Here is a 22,029-nt window from a genome sequence, read left to right as displayed (position 1 = left end):
AACAAAGCTGTTATTTTAAATAAACAATTTCGTTTTACTGTTTTTTAGTTTGTTTGTTTTGTTTTTGCTAAAGAGTAAAGGTAAATGTTCTTTTCATCTATGAAATACTAGGCAAAATATCAAAAATATAATTTATAGGGAGATTTAAAGACATTTTCATTAAAATAGTGGCCACTTGTACTGGGCAAAATAAAAAAAAATTAAAGACGACGTCGCCCTCTAGTGGGTGCTAGTGCACTTTTGTATTCTTACAGAAGCAGAAGCACAACTACTACAGTTATTGCTCTTGGAATATTTCGCAAAAGTTAATTTTTCTAGACTTAAATTTGAAATCCATTTTAGCAGTTCATGGTAAAACATGGTAAAACAAATCGCTCACAAAAACAGTCAATGCTTGATTAGAGCATGATAGAAACTGCTGGAAGGCTGTAGTTAATATGCACAACGTGTGTGCAGTTTAGAAGACATGCAGCATATGTCAACAGCGGAGCTGCGGAGGCGTGTGGTGGGATTAGGCAACGACGCAAGCACCACATCCCATTTACACCAACTGTAGCTCTGAGTGCGCGCACACTCTGAGTCCAGCAGGGAGACGAGAGAGTGAGAGAACAGGAGACAGGATGGCATCTCTGGGGCTCAAGGCGATTGTCGGAGAAAGTAAGAAATGTTTTGTTAAAGCTAATTCAGGGCTTAAATTGAAATGTCTAATTTGTGGTATTATCGACATCTCCTTAGAAGTTTGTACTTGCGTTATGCGTTTAACACGTTGAGTGAAATGCTATTAGACCATTCACCAACAAAATAGTCCTCATACAATAACACTGCTCTTCCTAAATCTTTTAAATGTATTAATCTCATATTATATTATATTATATTGCACTATGCAAATAATTGTGATGTAGCTAAAAGCACACTGGAGATACACAGTAATCTGTGTAACGTTAGTCCTATGGGATTAAGGATCTAGATATGAGGGGAATCTCATAGTGCTGTTGGATTGAAGCACAAACAAATGGAAAAATAGACCTGAATACAAATAATACAGGCAGGAATTTGTTCTTAGAAAAGCTATTTAAAAAAATATCTATCTATCTATCTATCTATCTATCTATCTATCTATCTATCTATCTATCTATCTATCTATCTATCTATCTATCTATCTATGCATTATGAATGTGATTCCTTCACACCATAATATTATTTCACTTGTTTTATCTATAGACTCAATGGATGTTAGATTTTCCTATACTCCATCCCTTACAGTTTTACAGTTTTACATTTTTTTTAAGCTATCATTATTTTCTTGCTTTAAAAGCAACCATGAGGATTGACGAGATTTTCCGGTGTTCATAACACAATCTTTGATTCCTTCTTTCATCGCATCCAGACTTCGCTTTTCGCCATCTGCCCTTTGCCATTCTTTCTTGTTATTTTTTGTTGCCATATATAGTCCTGGTGTTGATTAAATCTTAGAGTTTCTGAGGAAAAACATCACCAATTATCAGGTGTGAGTGTTTGCTACTTTCAGATCAAGCACTACATATTCATTACTGCATGAACATAGCAGGCCTATATCAAAAATACTGCTTGAGGGTATTTGTCTATTCTTGTTTTTGGACATATTGGTTTGTACTATTAAAAAAGGTATTATCAGTTTTTAGTCTGTAAGTATCTAAAAAACTTTCAATCCAGTTTCCACACTTTATGTTATTATATTAATCACAAATCTCACCAGCAACTGTTTTATAAACAAAAATTTTGTCGGCCTGGATGTTGATTTGTTGTTCGACGTTTTCAGTAATAGCCTGTGAGGTTCATCACGAGTTTATTTTAATGCAACGACACCTCTGGGTGTTAGAACTGACAGATCCAGCGTCAGTAGCTGTGAAATGTGTTATATGACTGCAGGAAGCTGTTGCATTTGGGATCTCGCCATTTATTGGAGCTTTTAAAAGGCCAGTAAAAATGATTCAGGTCCACATCCAGTGGCAGAGATACAAAGAGAGAAAAAAAAAGAATGAGAAAAAGAGAAAAAAGAGTGACAAAGAGCATGAGAAAGAGAGATAGAGGAAGAACAAAAATAGAGAGGCTGGTGGTGTAAGAGGATTGGGAAGAGATTAGGCCTGCGATTGCTGGGTCTCTCTCACCCCACACAATATATGTCATTTAAAACAACAAATAAAGTTGAACATTTTCTTATCTGCTGTCATTAACATGCATGGTATTTTTGATTTCTTTTTATTATTTGATTTCATACAATTTTCTTAATCATTAACTTTCATTAGCTAAACACTAAATCCAAAGAGTAAAAAAACACCAAAACACACTGGACAAATTACAAAAAGCATCCTCATTTCATACTTCAAACAATGTGAGAACCAGCAAACCATATCAAACCCCAAAAATGTGTTGTTTAGTCTCTGCAGAGGGTATGGTGATGTTTAAAATGTGTTCAAAAAAGGAGAGAAGGTTTAGACTCAGCAACACCTCTACCTGATACTGTTTGGCAAACTCTGCATAGTTGTCTCGGTGGACTGTGAGTGCGAGAAAAAGTCTGTCAGAGTGTATGATTATGCACTGTTTTAGCACAGATATATTTAAAGTGATATATTGTCTCAGATATATTTAAAGTGTGGCAGAAATGCTTACATTTTCACACACCTGGAGATTTCTTACTCAAACTTAATTTAGCTCAAAGTACTTTCAATATATTTATTTCTCAACATTCTTACCATATGTTGAGTATGAAACATAATATTTAGATATCTGTCTCAGTCAATACAGTAGAATCATTATTTCAGATTAATCTATAACATATATGTGACCCTGGACCACAAAACCAGTCAAATTTGTAGGAAAAGCAAAAAATACACTGTATGGGTCAAAATGATACATTTTCTTTTATGCCAAAATCATAAGGATATTAAATAATGATCATATTCCATGAAGATATTTGGTAAACTTTCTACTGTAAATATATCAAAACTTAAGTAATATGCATGGCTAAGAACTTAATTTAGACAACTTTAAAAGTGATTTTCTAAATATTTAGATTTTTTTGTTTGGCATCCTCTGATTTCAGATTTTCAAATAGCTGTTTCTCTGCTAAATACTGACATATCCTAACAAACTATCAATGGAAAGTTTATTTATTTCGATTTCAGACTATGTATACATCTTATTTTCAAATTGACCCTTATGACTGGTTTTGTGGTCCAAGGTCACATTTCTAGCATTGTAACATCAATATTACGCAGTCACATTTTGCAGAAATCATGCTTTTTTTTGCTTCGTTCTACAGAGATTATGAATGATGTCATTAAGAAGGTGAAGCAGAAGGGAGAATGGAAGGTATGCAGTACATCAATCTCACCATCGTTTTATGTAGAATATGTCAATCATTCTGAAAAGGATTATTGTTGATGTGTTGTATTGTGCAGCACTTGTGTCCAAACACAATTTTTATTTAGTCGATGCAAAGAATTTTGAAACTAACTTAAATTAAAGATGATTCTGGTGTCATATTAGGCCTTCTTAAAAGACCACCCTAAACCAGTATTAAAATTAACCCAACAACAGCATTTAAAAATATTGTGTTACACTGGTCTTTGATTTGTTATGTGTTGTTCTACATACAGTATATCATGCATGCTGTTCTTTCTCAGGTTTTGGTGGTGGACAATCTGAGCATGAGAATGATCTCATCATGCTGTAAAATGACAGACATTATGTCTGAGGGAATCACAAGTGAGTTTAACTCCTGTAAAAAAAAAATGCTTTAAACAGGCACAACCTGCTTAACAGTAGGCTGAAATTGACCATTTTATTTTATTTCTCCAGTTGTTGAGGACATAACCAAGCGGCGTGAGCCTCTTCCTACCATGGAAGCCATATATCTCATCACTCCATCTGATGAGGTAAACTGTCTTGTGTATTTTTATATATAAAAAACAGAGCTTATATGTGACCCTGGACCACAAAACCAGTCTTAAGTAGCACAGGTATATTTGTAGCGATAGCCAACAATAAAGCTCATGTTCCATGAAGATATGTTGTACATTTCCTACAATAAATATATATATAAACAATATTTGATTAGTAATTGGCATTGCTAAAAACTTCATTTGGACAACTTTATAGGTGATTTTCTTAATAGTTTGATTTTTCAAACCCTCAGATTTCAGATTTTCAAATAGTTGTATCTCGGCCAAATATTGTCCTATCCTAACAAACCACACATCAATGGAAAGCTTATTTATAAAATGACCCTTATGACTGGTTTTGTGGTCCAGGGTAACATATGGTAGTTTGTATCGTAACCCAACATACACAAGATGATATGCAATCAATTGTAATTTCAGCAAGGATGCAGTAATTTGATGAAGAGAAAAGTAAAGACATTTGTAATGTTACAAGATTTCTATTTCAAATAAATGTTGTTCTTTTGAACTTTCAATTGATTCAAAAAATCTATATTCAAAGAATCCTAAAAAAAAAAGATTCATCATTCAAAGAATCTTGAAAAATATGTCACAGAAAAACAAAAATATTTGAGTTTTCAACATTGATAATAATGTTTCTTGAGCATAAATCAGCATTTGAGAATTATTTCCAAAGAATAATGTGACACTGAAGACTGAAGTAATAACTGAAAATTCAGCTTTGTCACCACAGGAATAAATTACATTTTACAATATTGTAAGAAAACTGTTATCTCAAATTGTAATATTTCACAATATTAATGTTTTTCTTGATTTTTAATCAAATACATACAGCCTCTGTGAGCTTTAAAAGACTTTAAAAACATTTAAAAATCCTACTGGCCCAAAACTTTTGAATGGTAGTGAATACAGAATTTTTATTATAAATGAATAAATAATATATGTCTGTATTTTCAACAGTCAGTTGAGGGACTCATCAATGACTTCAGAGATCCACGTAATCCCATATACAGAGGGGCACATGTGTTCTTCACAGACAGTGAGTGTGTTTTTTGTCTTTTTGCAGATATTTATCTAGGATATACAGTATATCTCACTCAATCTCTGTTTTTATTTTTGAATTTAGCAATCCCAGACTCTTTGTTCAACTTGATAAGTAAATCCCGTGCCTCTAAAGCCATAAAGACACTGACTGAGATTAACATCGCCTTCCTGCCCTATGAATCACAGGTGAGTAGCTTCTACACTACATCCTGAGACTTCCCAGGACCCGGGAAAGAAGGGATGATTCTTAGGAGGATGTATGGAGATGTGGGAGGAAGGGTAGTGAACGCATGAGCCCTGGTTGTATCATGCTGGAACATTCGAGAGCAGCTCTGGTTGGCCTGTCTCTGTGCCGCCAATCCTCTGTTGTTGCCCTCTATAATTAATCCCAAGGAGTGGCTGAATCAGCCCTCCCTGTCCTAACTCTAATCCAGCTCCCCATTGGCTAATGCCCCATCAATGAATTACCAGGCAGCCAATGAGAGAGAGCGTGGAGTTGGAATTTGGTTGGATGTCAGTAGGGTTATGTTCATGTGACAGATGGGGCAGTATGTTGAGGCTAGTGTGTTAGGATAGAAAGAGAGAGATACAACACTGATATGGATTATAGGTCAAGCTGAGGGAAGAAAAGAGGATAGTGCAGTTATTATGTAGTAGTAGATTAATCTGAATACCATGTTTTTGGCCGAACAGGTAGAATGTACAGAACATAGCATACATGTACTTGGAGAGGCGAGGCAGATGATGTGTCAATGAGTTACTACTGTTGTGAAAGAGGATTATGGGACAGTAACAGCCATTAACATTCATCCTTGCTAAAGGATTTTAGCATTTAGCTGGTTCCCCTGTGCAGATGGACAGCAGTGAGATGCAATTTGCCATAGTACAGAAAAGTTATTTGTTAAAAGTTGCCTGTGGCACTAAATCACAGTTACCAATTAGCAAGCAGGTACAAACTTTAAACTGATGTGAATTGCCACTGCTATTAGTAATATTTCAATAAAAATGACTGAGAACATGGTGTGTAGAGTTGGTCAAACCCGTTTATAGTTTTATTTAAGATGAATTTTAGGGACTGGTTCTCAGCCGGGGGCTGAACCTCACTAGGGGGCCTCAGGACACTTTCAAGGGGGGCTGCAAGGTGGTTTAAATATATATTTTTAATAAACAGTTGAGGTCAAAAGTTTACAACCCCCATTCAGAATCTGTAAAATGTTCATTATTTTACCAACATAAGAGGGATCATACAAAATGCATGTTATTGTGTTTTTAGTATTGACCTGAATAAGATTTTTCACATAAAAGATGTTTACAGGAAGGAATGCTCCAGATGCTCCAGAAGGAAAAACCATGCATTAAGCCTGGGGGTGTAAACTTTTTGAATTTGAAGGCCAGGGTAAATTTAACTTATTTTATCTTCTAGAAACATGTAACTATTTTCTGTAACCTCTGAAGGGCAGCACTAAATGAAAAAAAAATGTGATATTTAAGCAAAAAAAAAAACGCCTATGTCTCCAGTCCATTCTGTCCAAAAGTTTTCACCCCCCGGCTCTTAATACATCGTTTTTCCTAATGAAGCATCAGTCAGTGTTTGAACCTTCTATAATAGTTGCATATACATCCCATGGATCTCAAAATCATACAGTCATTGTTGGAAAGGGTTCAAATACACAAAAAAAATGGAAAACCAAAGAATTTTGGATTTTTTCTGAAGAACAGCGGGCAGTTAAACTTTTCAGGACAAACAAGCTGTGATCATTCAGGTAACAACATAGTATTAATAACCAAGGGGATGTAAACTTTTGAATGGGGTCATTTTTATAAATTTAACTATTATTTTCTCTTATAAATATCTTATTTAGGTCAGTACTAAATAGACAATAACATGCATTTTGTATGATTCCTCCTATTTTGGTAAAATAATTAACATTTCACAGATTATGAAAGGGGGATGTAAACTTTTGACCTCAACTGTATTAAAATGATTTAAAAAATACGACAAAATAAGCACTCAAATAAGCCAAAACAGTTAAAAATCAAGATTTAAACTGACATAATATTTGTTGTTTTCATTTTTCCCTCTAACAATTGGCTTTTTCAGTTAAGAATAAGGGCTCCCATAGTCTTGGAATATTTTAAACATGTGATTTCTAGGATTCTAGGATTTCTAGGAAGGAAATAAATAAAATCATAAAATAATAGGAATTTTTGTAATACATTTTACATGTCAAAAATGAGTCAACATGTAAAAATAATAATAACAATAACAATATTAATAATAATAATAAACCTTTATCCTGTAATGACGGAGTGAAAAACCTGCATGCTAAATTATTTTATATAAAATAAATAAATATATATAACAATTATTTATATAAAATATAAAATTATATACAATTGTATTGTTTATATAAAAAGTAAAAAAGATTTATATAGATTCATATTTTAATAAATATTTTAATTATTTTGGGGACACCTAGTTTCTGTTAATAAAAAAGTCAGATATTTTGTTATTACAGCCATAGGGATATCTTCAAATATAGTCTTGAACAGTGAAGGGCATTGAATTCACAAACGCTGAGAAATACTGATTTAAAGGAGGAGTTCGATTTCAGAACAAAAATTTACAGATAATGTACTCACCCTCTTGTCATCCAAGATGTTCATGTCTTTCTTTCTTCAGTGGTAAGAAAAATTATGTTTTTAGAGAAAAACATTTCAGGATTTCTCTCCATATAATGGACTTCTATGGTGCCCCCGAGTTTGAACTTCCAAAATGCAGCTTAAAATGGCATTAAAATCTTGGATGACAAGGGGATGAGTACATTATCTGTAAATGTTTGTTCTGAAAGTGAACTACTCCTTTAAAGGGACAGAACATGTTACCTGAAGAACATATTTTTATAGTTACATGAAGCAGTTCTTTGAACCAGTGAGATTTCACTGAGGGCAGGACCAATAAAACCAAGCGAGTGAGAAAATGTTCTGTCAGTCTGTTGGAATTAGGGCTAGGTAGGCCAAAAAGTAACCTGGAAGATTAAAGAAAAGCAATTAATAGTCACTTTATCTCACCACACCTGGTTAGGACACAGTAATAATGTTCTACATCTCTAATGTTCTTCCCTATTTAACAGTATTTCATTTATACTAAATCTGAATTTTTTTTTTAACAATTGCAATGTATGTTTAAAGCTGCAGTCCATAACCTTTTTTTGTGTTCATAATTTATGTTCGCCTGCGAAGTAGCCCAGTACCTGTGTGATTCGTCATAGACATAAACAGAGAGCAGCTCTGGCTATAGTGTTCTTCCGCAAGATGCATGCATGTCTGTTTATTAACTGCTAGAGCGGTTAGGTTACCGACTGCAGCTTTAAACCAACTATAGTACCAGTTAGACAGTATGCAAAATTTCAGTGATGCAGCCTCTAAATCAATTTTTGAATACATCTGAGTCACTTTAAAGATCTAAACTGTTAAGAATAAATGCATCTATTGTTGTTTTCAGGTGTTCTCAGTGGACAAAACAGATGCCTTCCAGGATTTCTACAGCCCGTTTAAAGCTGATGTAAAGAACCAGGTGTTGGAGCGTTTAGCAGAGCAAATAGCCACCCTGTGTTCCACGCTGAAAGAGTACCCAGCTGTTAGATACAGAGGGTGAGACAGGAAGAAGAAAGACACACACAAACAGCTCACTGTCAAACTCGCATTCTCATAAACACCATCTGCTGACTCATATCTGTAATGCAAGTCCAAGCATCATCAGCCATCTGCCAAAACAATATAAAAACCACAAGCACACAACTGTTATTTAAAAATCTGATATAACAGATCATAAGTGTCTAGTGATTAGATTTCATCTTCAGTGATCATTAATGGTCAGCGAAAGTCCGCATCATGATTGATGTGTTGCTGTGTTTTGAAGAGATTACAAAGACAATGCAGTCCTGGCCCAGATGCTTCAGGATAAACTGGACGGTTACAAAGCGGATGACCCCACTTTGGGAGAGGTGAGTCTCAGAGTTTGTAGCACAATATTTTGTCCCGGGTGATAAAAATAAACTGCTTCTGTCTGGCAGCAGTGACCTTAATTTCTCACTGTCTAACTTTAATTCCTTGCTCTACTGTTTTGTGCTCCATCTTTGTCTCTTTCTTTTTTTCCTCTCTTTCACAGGGACCTGATAAAGCACGTTCCCAGCTATTGATTCTAGATCGAGGTTTTGACCCTGTCTCGCCACTTCTACACGAGCTTACATTTCAGGCCATGGCCTATGACCTGCTGCCCATTGAGAATGATGTCTACAAGTAATAACTCCAACAGTTTGTAATTCATCTGTATACTGCTCTGAGGTCACTCAGATCATTTAAACTGACCTTCGGTCAATTTCAAGTTTTTTATTTTTCATGATGTTAATAGCTCCATCCATCACCAGACTCTACACATGTACTATATGCAGCTTACTGATGCTAATGGTGCATATGTGTGTGTGTTAATCAGGTATGAGACCAGTGGAATGGGTGACACTCGTATGAAGGAGGTGCTGTTGGATGAGGATGATGACCTGTGGATGACTCTGAGACATAAACACATAGCGGAAGTGTCCACGTAAGTTTGTTTAGCCCAACGCAGGTTCACATTTATATACACACTACCATTCAACAGTGTTGGCGGGCAATGCATTACAAGTAAAGCAAGTCACGTAATCAAATTACTTTTTTAAAGTAACTAGTAAAGTAGAGCATTACTTTTAAATTTACAATAAAATATCTGAGTTACTTTTGTGTGCTGTGTAAACATAATGTTACTGTAGTTCTAGACTAAATGTGAACATGAATTAACTCTCACTCGCAAAAAACAGATTCAGTACTCATCAAAATGAATTAAAAGAGTGAAATGCAAACAGAATATGATGCAAGCCTACAAAAATTAAATATGTTAAATATCACAAATATCCTTTATGTATTTAATCCCATTTTATTAACCAGTGTCTTTGCTGCTGACCTTTGATGATCCTGTTCAACCATACTAATAAGCAAAAATGATTTTAGATAAACAAACATGTGCTATATTGTTTTTTTTTTTATTGCTGAAGAGTGTTGAACCTTCGTCTCCTGCGTTCTACTGTACAGATGTGAATTTACTTTTCCTTCAGCCTGAGGCTTATTCATTTTACTTTTTGGTGTGAAAGGGCTTTTACATTTGCTAAAAATATAACTTTTTATAGTTAAAACAAACAAGCAAGCCCTGCCGAGATTTGAAAAGTAAAGCAAAAGTAACGCAAAAGTAATGTAATGCATTACTTTCCATAAAAAGTAATTAGTTACTTTTTTAGGGAGTAATGCAATATTGTAATGCATTACTTTTAAAAGTAACTTTCCCCGATTAAGTTTTTTTTTTAAATAAGTTTTTTTTACACATTTATGTGATCAAAGATACAGTATAAACAGTAATATTGTGAAATATTATTACAATTTCAAATAACTGTTATCTATTTCAATACATTTTAAAATATAATTTATTGCTGTGATGGCAAAGCCCAATTTTTAGTCACATGATCTTTCAGAAATCATTTAATTTTTTTTTTAAATGTGTTTTTTTTTTTTTTTTTTTTTTGTAAATTATTTTGCCAGCCACATTTTTTTGGTTAAATAAACATTACTTTAGAATACTACTATCAGAAAAAGAAAAACAATTCTATTTTATATTTTTACATTAACAATGTAATCAATATTCTATTTATTAAAGTCAAGTATGAATCTCAAGTTAGTGTTTTTAAGCAGTTTACATTCCAAAATAATAACTCAATGCATAAACCATTTAAAAATGTATTTTATTTGTTCTTATATTCAGCTATTATATTAATATATCATTTTTAACTATTTTTGAATTTTTGGATCATTAGTCATCAAAGCTCGGTACATATTGGTAACAGACACTGACATTTACTTTAAATTTCACCAAGCTAATTATTCACTACAAACTCCCACAGATCATGTTTTTAAGCAATTTTAAGTCTTATTTTGACATAACAAAGTGGTTATATCTAAGTGTGTGAGTTGTTTATATACTTTTTTTAAATGAGTCTTCCCATTAACGCTATTATATTGTTCATTAAGACTGATCCTGCCAAGAGGCAGGATTTATCGCAATAACCAATCACAGCCGAACATAACATCCAAGTAATATCCAATCATATTGCGATGGAGGCATTGGCTTCTCTCACCTCTTACATCCCATTCATTATCACTGCATGCTTTAGGGTGTCTGTTAAAACTCAATGGGCTCAGGGGAGGAGAGAGAGACATGGACTCCCGCTGTAGCTTTACCTGCTGGTGTCACAAAACAAATGATTTATACACTTTCTAATGATATATTTTATAATATTGCCATTGTTTTATTTTTGTTCTACGATTTTTTTCTGAAAACAGTTGTGCTGCTTAAGTTTAAAATAAGTTAAATACAGCATAACAGTTTCTCTCTTTTAGGGCTGTGACTAAATCACTTAAGGACTTCTCTGCAAGCAAAAAGATGAACACGGGGGAGAAGGTGTGTTATTGATCACTGCTCAAAGATAACTGCAATTTCCTAATTATTTCTAATAACTGAAAAAAATATTTTTGCATCTGCCAGACCACCATGAAAGAGCTCTCCCAAATGCTTAAAAAGATGCCACAGTACCAGAAAGAGTTAAGCAAGGTACTGAGATCATTTACAAGTTTTATATGAATTAAGTCAATATTGCAGTCTTTCTGATGGTGGTTTTGTAATCTTGCAGTATTCAACTCACCTGCACTTAGCAGAAGACTGCATGAAGCATTACCAGGGCACAGTGGACAAACTATGCCGTGTCGAGCAGGTAGAGCTTATTTTCGATCACTCTGTTTGCTTAAGGCCTCACATTAGTTAGTGTTGATAGTGTCTATGTGCTCTGTCATAGGATCTAGCTATGGGCACAGATGCAGAGGGTGAGAAGATCAAAGATCCCATGAGAGCCATCGTACCCATCCTACTGGATGCCAATGTTACCATCATGGACAAAATCCGTATCATCCTGCTCTACATTTTCCTCAAGAATGGTGAGAAAGCTGCAAAATGCCCAATGCTTTGTATTCTCTATTTGTTTTGTTGTGTGTGGGTGAGATGGGGGTGGTACGTTTGACATGTACAGTTTGTACACTCAGTCATTACTAATATCACACAACAGTGAGCAAAACTTGTCATAATGCAGGGCTGTGAGAATTTAGAGCCAGTTCAAACTATATAATTATGTGAATAATTATGTATAATTAATCCTGGTTGACTGTGTGTGTCTCCTAGGTGTGTCAGAGGAGAATCTCTGTAAGCTCCTCCAGCATGCTCAGATTCCTCCGGAGGACAGTGACATCATCTCTAACATGGCCCATATGGGGCTTCCCATCATTTCTGAGGTCAGCTGATCCTCTATTTTAATATTCTTTAACCCTCATGTGGTGTTCAAAATCCTATTACACCTATGGTGTTCCCGGTCAAAAATGACAGGCCTATAAAAAATAGCTTATAAATCACTCATTTAACCACATTTTCACCCAATCTTGGATTCAATCTTTTTGTCAACTTGTTTTCTGTCAATTAGGACTGGTTTTATATTTCTATTTGCATCTAATTGATTGTGGGCCTCATTTATCTGAGAGTAGGCATCTAATTTTTTAAGTAAAAAAATCATTATTTTTGAATAATTTTGGAAATATTAAAAAAATATGAACAAATATTGGTTCTGTTGATCACACTAGTCTACTTTAATGGTTCACCAGGAAGTTTGTTTTGAAAAACTTTTATTTTGTAAAAAAAATGGCACATAGTCACACTTGTGGTGTTCCCGGTCAAAAATGACAGGCCTATAAAAAATTGCTTATAAATCACTCATTTAACCACATTTTCACCCAATCTTGGATTCAATCTTTTTGTCAACTTGTTTTCTGTCAATTAGGACTGGTTTTATATTTCTATTTGCATCTAATTAATTGTGGGCCTCATTTATCTGAGAGTAGGCATCTAATTTTTTAAGTAAAAAAATGAGAACATCACAGTTCCAAAACAAAATGTCATAATATTTTGTCTGGAAGGTGTGATGAAACAAGAACATGAAAGAGAGATTCTTTTGAAGCAGGGTCACTGCAGTCACAGCCAGTTTGTGCGTGAGTGTGAGTTTAGGTGTGTGAGTGTGTGTTCGAATGTGGTAATGGCAGATTGATGAATGGATATTAGATTAAAAAAAAATTATCACTGTGAAAAAGAATGTTTCTTTCAGAAAATAGTTTGTTTGTGTGTGTGTGTGTGTGTGTGTGTGTGTGTGTGTGTGGCATATGTGTGGCATGTGTATCCATGCATGCACATGTCCAATGGCTCTATGTCTGCAAGCACACATATACATATGTGAACATGATAAACATGCTCCTGACAACTAAATTTTTCTCTAATTTTCAGTCTCCCCCATTCACTTTCAATGACCAGGAGCTCGGATAAATGACTCCTACAATTAAACCGTTTGAAAATGAAATACAAAACCAGTCCTAATTAAAAGAAAACAAGTTGATAAAAAGATTGAATCCAATTTTTGGTGATAATATAGCATAACAAGTGATTTATAAGATATTTTGTGTAGGCTCGTCATTTTTGACCGGGAACACCACAAGTGTGACTCTGTGTCATTTTGTACAAAATAAAAGCATTTCAAACGAAATTTCCTGGTTAAACATTAAAGTAGACTAGTGTGATCAACAGTGCAATTTATTTTCATATTTTTCTCAATATTGCCAAAATTATTAACAAATAATGCTTTTTTCACTCAAAAACTGAGGTGCATAAGCTCAGATAAATGACTCCTACAATTAAACTGTTTGAAAATTGAATACAAAACCAGTCCTAATTGAAAGAAAACAAGATTGAATCCAATTTTTGGGGATAATATAGCATAACAAGGGATTTATAAGCTATTTTGTGTAGGCCTGTCATTTTTGACAGGGAACACCATAGGTGTAACAAGGTGAAAAAAACAACACAAAAAAGTAAAAAATAAATAAATAAAAAATGTGGACAAGTTGTTATAGTCTCTGTGAACAAAGTCACTAAGTTTCAGTTCAATGCGATAACATTAACTAGTATTTTCAGGAAAAAGAAAATCTTCTCCAGTCAAAAATGACATGAACACCACATGAGGGTTAAAATACAATTTATTCCTTTGATGCAGTCTTAAGTGTCACATGATCCTTCAGAAATCATTCTAACATGCTGATTTATTATTAGAATTATCAATGTTGGCAACAGTTGTGCTGCCAAATATTTTTTGAAACCTGTGATACTTTTTTCAATATTCTTTGATGAATAAAAAGGTAAAAAAAGTGGAAAATGGCAATCTTTAATAAAAATATAAGTCTTATATATCACTTTTTATCAATTTAACACATCTTTGGTGAATAAAAGTAATAATTTCTTTCTTAAAAAGAATTTACTGACACCAAACTTTTGAACGCTAGTGTATATTGTTAGAAAAGATTTCTATTTTAAAGAAATGCTGTTATTTTTAACTTTTTATTCATGAAATAATCCTTAAAAAAGTATCACAGGTTCCAACTGTTTTCAACATTGATAATAATCAGCATATTAGGATGATTTCTGAAGGATCATGTGACACTGAAGACGAGTAATGATGCTGAAATTCAGCTTTACTCACTTAATATTTAATAACACTTACAATTGAATTATATTGTTCCCTGTAATCTAAAGTAAATCTCAAAATGAAAAATATAGTTATGTGACCCTGAACCACAAAACCATTCATAAGGGTATTATATTTTTAAATTAAGATTTATACATCATCTAAAGACTGGATAAATAATCTTTCCATTGATGTATGGTTTGTTAGGATAGGACAATATTTGACCGAGATACAACTATTTGTAAGTGTGCCAAAAAATCTAAATACTAAGAAAAATGCCTTTAAAGTTGTCCAAATTAAGTCCTTAGTAATGCATATTACTAATCAAAAATTAATTTTCGGATATATTTATGGTAGGAAATTTACTAAATATCTTCATGGAACATGATCTTTACTTTATATCCTAATGATTTTTGGCATAAAAGAAATATCTATAATTTTGACCCGTACAATGTATTTTTGGCTATTGCTACCTAAGACAGGTTTTGTGGTCCAGGGTCACATATGAATTTTATAAAGCATTAATTTACTTGAAGCATCAAAATACATAGAATATAGAATAAAAATATATATCTAAATAATTCTCAGTTTTTCATCCATAATGTCTGAGGTCAAAATGCAGCTCTTTAAATATGTATCCACAGCAAGTAACCACACGTAAAGGAAAGAAATCTGACCGCAAGGAAAGGATCAGTGAGCAAACATACCAGCTCTCCCGATGGACTCCTTTGGTCAAAGACATCATGGAGGTGAGCTGAAATATCAGTACCTGCCTCACTTAAGATATGTCAACTTGCTTTTACTTTTCTTTTTAATTTCTCTTAATTACACTATGACAGGATGCCATTGAAGACAAACTCGACCCAAAACAATACCCTTACATCTCCACACGCACGGCATCCTCAAAGACGACCACAGCTACCAGGTAGAATCTGTGTTACCTGCACAAACATATGGATTCAGTATGCAACATCTTCTCATTAATCTAGTGATAATACCACTGCTGTCCATTTTCAGTGCACGTTATGGAAACTGGCATAAAAACAAGAGCCCGGGAGAGATACGCAACGGCCCACGCATCATCGTCTTTATCATCGGGGGTGTGACCTACAGCGAGATGCGCTGCGTCTATGAGGTCACACAGGCCAACGGCAAATGGGAAGCTCTCATCGGTGGGTTGCAGTGCTCAAGGGCCCTTTCTGACACCTCAAAACTATCAATGACTCACCATTTCAGAGACAACCATCACAACAGACAGCATTATACAGTTCTGGCTTTCTTTTTATGGTTGTGTCACTGTGCCTTTAGAAATTAGAGGCGATATATTATTTATATTAAAAATATAATATCAGACTTTGCATTATAAATATACCATTCAAATGTTTGGGGTCATCAAGTTTTTTTTAGTTTTTTACTCTCCCACATATCTTCCAAGATGACCATTATGGACCATTATGGGTCATTAGGGTCATTTTTTTAAAATTGAGATTTATACATAATCTGAAAGCTGAATAAATACACTTTCCATTGATGTATGGAATGTATAGATTGATTTGTGAGAATAGGACAATATTTGGCCGAGATACAACTATTTGAAAATCTGGAATCTGAGGGTGCAAAAAAATCTAAATATTGAAAGGCAAAGTGTCCATATCAAGTTCTTAGCAATGCATATTACTAATCAAAAATTAAGTTTTGATATATTTACGGTAGGAAATTTACAAAATATCTTCATGGAACATGATCTTTACATGATTTTTGGCATAAAAGAAAAATCGATAATTTTGACCCATACAATGTATTTTTGGGTATTGCTGCAAATATACCTGTGCTACTTAAGACTGGTTTTGTGGTCCAGGGTCACAAATATGAATTATTGAGCATCAAAAGCATTCTGCTCTAGGAACATATGGGTTATGGTTTTAAAACAATCTGTCATTTGGCTTGACAGTGAATATACACTGTAGCAAGTGACAGAAAAGATAAATGCAACTGGCCCCTGATCATTTTTCTGACCTCCCTCACAGGCTCCACCCACACCATCACTCCTGTTAAGTACCTAAAGCACCTGCAGCACCAAGACTTCCTGGACCCTAATGCAGCCCCCGAGGACCAGCTTCCTGAAGATGATAAATGATCAAGACAAGAAAAATGGTCAGATCTTTTTCATTTTACATTGATTAAATTGAATTTATTTTAAATGACAAGTTCATTTAATTTACTCACCCCCTTGTCATAAGATGTTCATGTCTTTCTTTCTTTAGTCAATAAGAAATTATATTTCTTTGGGAAAACATTTCAGGAAGTATCTCCATATAGTAAACTTCAGTGGTGCCCAGAAGTTTGAACTTCCAATATCCAGTTTAATTGCAGCTTCAAATGGCTCTAAACAATTCCAGCCAAAGATAAAGGGCCTTATTTAGCAAAACAATTGGTCATTTTCGAAACAAATTGACAATTTATATACCTTTTAACCTCAAATGCTCATCTTGTCTAATGGTGCGTTCAAGTCATGTTGGATAGATCGCATTTATGAGTTGGACGCACATGAATGCCACCACAAAGTCGTTTTATGAGTGGGAAACACAAAATTTTCTTTAAGCCCAGAGTTTCCGAGTTGGGGCGTGTCAGCGAAAAAACGTGTCAGATGCACGGGACGCAGCCAAAGACATTAGATCTGCAATGTCTGTATTGATCGAATGTATTGAAATGAATACAATTATTTTTTGTAATGTACAATAAAACTATTTAAGTTACATATTGTGGCGGGAGGGGCAAACGACAGACACAGTGGGTGTGGCGTCAGGCCTCGGAGAGGCTTTTATTAAACAGAAAATAAGGGAAAGTGAGTCCATAAAGTAAAACAGTGTCCAAAATAAAAGGGGAGTCTGGTGTCCTCGGGTGCTGGGGCAGCGTGACGGAACGGTAGTGTTCAGAGGGGAAGGGTCCAGGAGAGGGGCGGAGTCCGGCGGCCGCGGGCGCTTTCCATGCTAGCGCCGGGGTGCTAGGGCGGCGGCATCTCCGGCAGGCTCATCCCTCTCGAGCTGTCCGGCGCTGGGGCGGCGGCTTCTGGCGGCCTCAACCGGACCGCGGGTCCGGCGGCTCTCCAAACTCTTGTGGCGCGGGATTCCCTCTTCACCCCCTCCTGGACCCGCGAGGACACCAGCGTGCATGCACGGGGGAAAGAGACCGGTCTCCCGAGGAGAGGCGCGCTCGGGATTTAAACAGCGGCGGTGATGAGGCTTCATTTACATCAGGTGTCCCCATCACACGCCGCCAGCCCGAGCCGATTACACGCCCCTCCTCTCCCCTACACACCCACTCCCGTCGGGAGCCTGGAGAAGGGCGGCGAATACGGGACGGGGTGGTGATGAAAATTAGGGGGGCGGGCAGACGCCTCGCCACATTCCCCCCCCCAAGCGACATCCCCGTCCTAAGGTCGCCGCCCACGCAGGAGTGCTACCTTCCTCATCCAGGCTCCAGCGGTCGGAGTGGGCGGGGATTCCTCTCCAAGGCAACGCTCCCTCTCGCCGCGTACCGGAACAGGGACAGAAAAACCGGTATTAGTCGACAGCCTCAACCAACCGCAGGATAAGTGACTAACTGAAACATCACTTACCCTTCTTGCGGCTGGGAGGCCGTCTCCGTCGTTCCTCCGTCCCTGTCCGGGTTTTCACGAACTTTTGCGAGCGAGAGGGGATGACGTCATCAGGTGTTGCCCACTGCGCTGTCTAAGCCCCGCCTTGCCCGCATTCTCCACCACTGTGGCGGGAGGGGCAAACGACAGACACAGTGGGTGTGGCGTCAGGCCTCGGAGAGGCTTTTATTAAACAGAAAATAAGGGAAAGTGAGTCCATAAAGTAAAACAGTGTCCAAAATAAAAGGGGAGTCTGGTGTCCTCGGGTGCTGGGGCAGCGTGACGGAACGGTAGTGTTCAGAGGGGAAGGGTCCAGGAGAGGGGCGGAGTCCGGCGGCCGCGGGCGCTTTCCATGCTAGCGCCGGGGTGCTAGGGCGGCGGCATCTCCGGCAGGCTCATCCCTCTCGAGCTGTCCGGCGCTGGGGCGGCGGCTTCTGGCGGCCTCAACCGGACCGCGGGTCCGGCGGCTCTCCAAACTCTTGTGGCGCGGGATTCCCTCTTCACCCCCTCCTGGACCCGCGAGGACACCAGCGTGCATGCACGGGGGAAAGAGACCGGTCTCCCGAGGAGAGGCGCGCTCGGGATTTAAACAGCGGCGGTGATGAGGCTTCATTTACATCAGGTGTCCCCATCACACGCCGCCAGCCCGAGCCGATTACACGCCCCTCCTCTCCCCTACACACCCACTCCCGTCGGGAGCCTGGAGAAGGGCGGCGAATACGGGACGGGGTGGTGATGAAAATTAGGGGGGCGGGCAGACGCCTCGCCACAATATACAAAATATTATATTATTGTATAATTATCATAGAATATATACTGATGCACCTTCATAAACTTAATAAAAACAGAAAAAAACGCAATGATGCACATTCTTTATTTATCATTTTGTGAATGCAGTTTTAAAAAATTGTTGAATTTTAATGCAGAAAAGGTAAATCGCCATATTGTTCCGACCAAAGTGACTTGAACGCACCTGACGTCGTAATGATGACTTGAAAGTCCTAGGAGCACTTGAACGCAGCATTAGTCTACATGAAATTTTGTTTCCGGTTCAATACAGGTAGGGTATGTCGAAAAAATCCCATCTTGTTTTCTTCCCCAACTTCAAAATCGCCCTACATTATGGCAAGCTGTTTTAGCCTAAACTATATACTATGCGTTACTCATTGTAACTGCATTTTTACTAGTAACAATTCAATTAGAGAGCTCTATAATTAAATTCCTACTAGTAACAATGCCAATTATATAGCTATCTAAATCAATTTTTACTAGTTACAATTACAATAAGAGAGCTCTCTAATTCAAGTATTACTAGTAACAATTCCAATTAGAGAGCTCTAAAAATTAATTTTTACTAGTCACATGTCTCCATTGACTTCCATTCATTTTAAATTACAGAGCTCTACAACAATTTTTACTATTAAGAATTACAATTAGAGAGCTCTACAATTGAATTCTTACTAGTAACAATTACAATTAGAGAGCTCTCTAAATCAATTTTTACTAGTAATAATTCCAATTAAAGAGCTCTCTGATTCAATTTTTACTAAGAATTCCGATTAGAGATCTCTCGAATTCAATTATTACTAGTAAGAACTGAATTAGAGAGCTCTTTAATTCAATTACGGATCTCTGCAATTAAACATATCTTTAATGTGGTTTTTTACTAGTAAAAATTGAATTATAGAGCTGTGTAATTGCATTTTTTACTAGTAATAATTAAATTAGAGATCTCTAATCGAAATTGTTAGTAAAAACTGAATTAAAGAGCTCTCTAATTAGAATTATTACTAGTAAATATTGATTTAGAGAGCTCTCTAATTGGAATTCTTACTAGTAAAAATTCTGTTGTAGAGCTCTGTAATTAAAAATGAATGGAAGTCAAAGGAGACATATGACTACTAAAAATTAATTTGTGGAGTTCTCTAATTGGAATTGTTACTAATAAGAATTGAATTAGAGAGCTCTTTAATTAATATTGTTACTACTAAGAATTTAATTAGAGAGCTCTCTAACTGGCATTGTTACTAGTAGGAATTAAATTATAGAGCCCTCTAATTCAATTCTTACTAGTAAAAATGCAATTACGACAAGTAACACTTAGTATATTTTAGGCTAAAACAGCTTGCCATACTACATCGTTTTGAGCCATTTGAAACTGCATTTAAACTGCATTTTGGAAGTTCAAACTTAAGGGCACATTGCAGTCCACTATATGGAGATAATTCCTGAAATGTTTTCCTCAAGAAACAAAATTTCTTATCGACTGAAGAAAGAAAGACATGACATCTTGGATATGAGTAGGGGGGTGAGTAAATTATTTGTACATTTTTGTTCCGGAAGTGAACTTCTCCTTTAATCAAATTTGCCTGATTTTCTCTTTCTTTCCTTTTAGAATGCGGTGACGTCATTGCCCTGACTCACTAATCTGATGATCCAACCAGAAAGTCAGAAGACAGAATCTTAACTCACACACCCATACAATATTTCAGGTAGTTTGTCACCCTTTAGCACTCTCCTTGTCATTCAGCAATATGCTATAGTGAAGTATATTATTACATAATTAGCCTCTGTTACATTTATAACCACCTAAATATTAGCTTCAGATTACATCAAAGATCAGTAAAATAGAAAATTATTTAGGTGTTGGTAATATGGGACCAGTAGACTTGAGTGTACCTCATAGGTAGATAAAACAATAACAGAAGATGATTTGAACACTGTCAATGTTCAGCATAGCAAATTGAGTTTAAGATTGCACTTTCCTCTTCTGTAAAGTTATTCTGAATTGAATCAGTAGTTTGGCCTGCTGTGCAGTGTCTTGTTTCGTGCAATTTAATACTGGATGTCCCATTGTGAATATCAACTGCTTCGTGTTATTTTAATATTGTGGTTTGGAAATAATAGTAGCTAGTCCTGTATATAGACTTTGTTATTATAGTAAAGCCTCCCTTGTTGATACTCTATTTTTGTTTTACATCTTAAGCACCAAATGACTGCTCCTTGTGTAGTAATGTAGTATGATTGCTTTTTATGTTGTAATCTGTTATTTACACTAAGAATTCAAATTCATGCAGTGTAAATACACAATATATCTGCCATATTTAAATATATTTAACATGTTTAACACATCAGAGGTTATGAAGTGCAAACTATTGTCTTGTGCATATAGTAAAATAAACTGGCTCCTGTTAAACATCTTCCTGACAAAAAAACCCTCACCTTAACATCTTGTCATCATTATAACAATCTATTACAGACATTTTCAAACACTTTAGAAAGAATAATGCTCAAAACAAAAATCTGAATGGTGTCACATTATTGTCACTGCCTTAGAAGTACTGCAAACCTTTGAAATTAAAACCAAAAAGTGCTTCATTTGAACACATGAGGGCACCAAAACACAACTTCACCAGAAAACAGAGCTGGATGAACACATTTTTGGCTGTTAACAATATAAATTAACCAAGAAATACAAATAATAATTTACAGACATTTAATTCAGTCTTTAAATATTTATTTAAGTCTCTTTTCCAGTTTGGCATAAATCATAAATATTTCAGGCATAATATTGATACCTTCGGATTGTGCGCTGTCTTTATATGGTGTTGTTCTGTAATCAGCCTACGATAATTTAGTTCCTGTAAAGTTACAATATTATGTGTTTCACATTGCGAAGTACAACAAATGACAAGCAACAAAATAACAAAAAGAA

General features: G+C 35.8%; 1 protein-coding gene across 1 annotated transcript; it reads left to right on the top strand.

Moving 5' to 3' along the window:
* Positions 1-551: 551 nt before the first annotated feature.
* stxbp1b (syntaxin binding protein 1b) lies at positions 552-21,514 on the top strand. Its single transcript, XM_073839695.1, has 20 exons — positions 552-657; positions 3,302-3,351; positions 3,666-3,747; positions 3,841-3,917; positions 4,902-4,980; positions 5,068-5,171; positions 8,491-8,639; positions 8,908-8,992; positions 9,157-9,287; positions 9,481-9,588; positions 11,469-11,529; positions 11,614-11,679; positions 11,759-11,839; positions 11,921-12,059; positions 12,301-12,410; positions 15,322-15,426; positions 15,517-15,602; positions 15,695-15,849; positions 16,705-16,831; positions 20,710-21,514. Exons 1-19 carry the CDS (start codon positions 621-623, stop codon positions 16,812-16,814), a joined length of 1,815 nt encoding a protein of 604 aa, XP_073695796.1. The 5' UTR covers positions 552-620; the 3' UTR covers positions 16,815-16,831; positions 20,710-21,514.
* Positions 21,515-22,029: the final 515 nt, after the last annotated feature.

This window comes from Garra rufa, chromosome 5 (genome assembly GCF_049309525.1).
Source record: "Garra rufa chromosome 5, GarRuf1.0, whole genome shotgun sequence".
Classification (NCBI taxonomy): domain Eukaryota; kingdom Metazoa; phylum Chordata; class Actinopteri; order Cypriniformes; family Cyprinidae; genus Garra; species Garra rufa.
The sequence above is the reverse complement of the archived record's forward strand: the minus strand, read 5'-3'. Positions and strand labels throughout refer to the sequence as shown.

What these genes read in the sequence shown, in the direction of transcription:
- stxbp1b (XM_073839695.1), top strand. Translation starts at nt 621, where the DNA reads ATGGCATCTCTGGGGCTCAAGGCGATTGTCGGAGAAA. An exon ending in AACTATGCCGTGTCGAGCAG is followed by an intron (nt 11,840 to 11,920) that starts GTAGAGCTTATT and finishes GCTCTGTCATAG; the next exon opens with GATCTAGCTATGGGCACAGA. An exon ending in GGCTTCCCATCATTTCTGAG is followed by an intron (nt 12,411 to 15,321) that starts GTCAGCTGATCC and finishes ATGTATCCACAG; the next exon opens with CAAGTAACCACACGTAAAGG.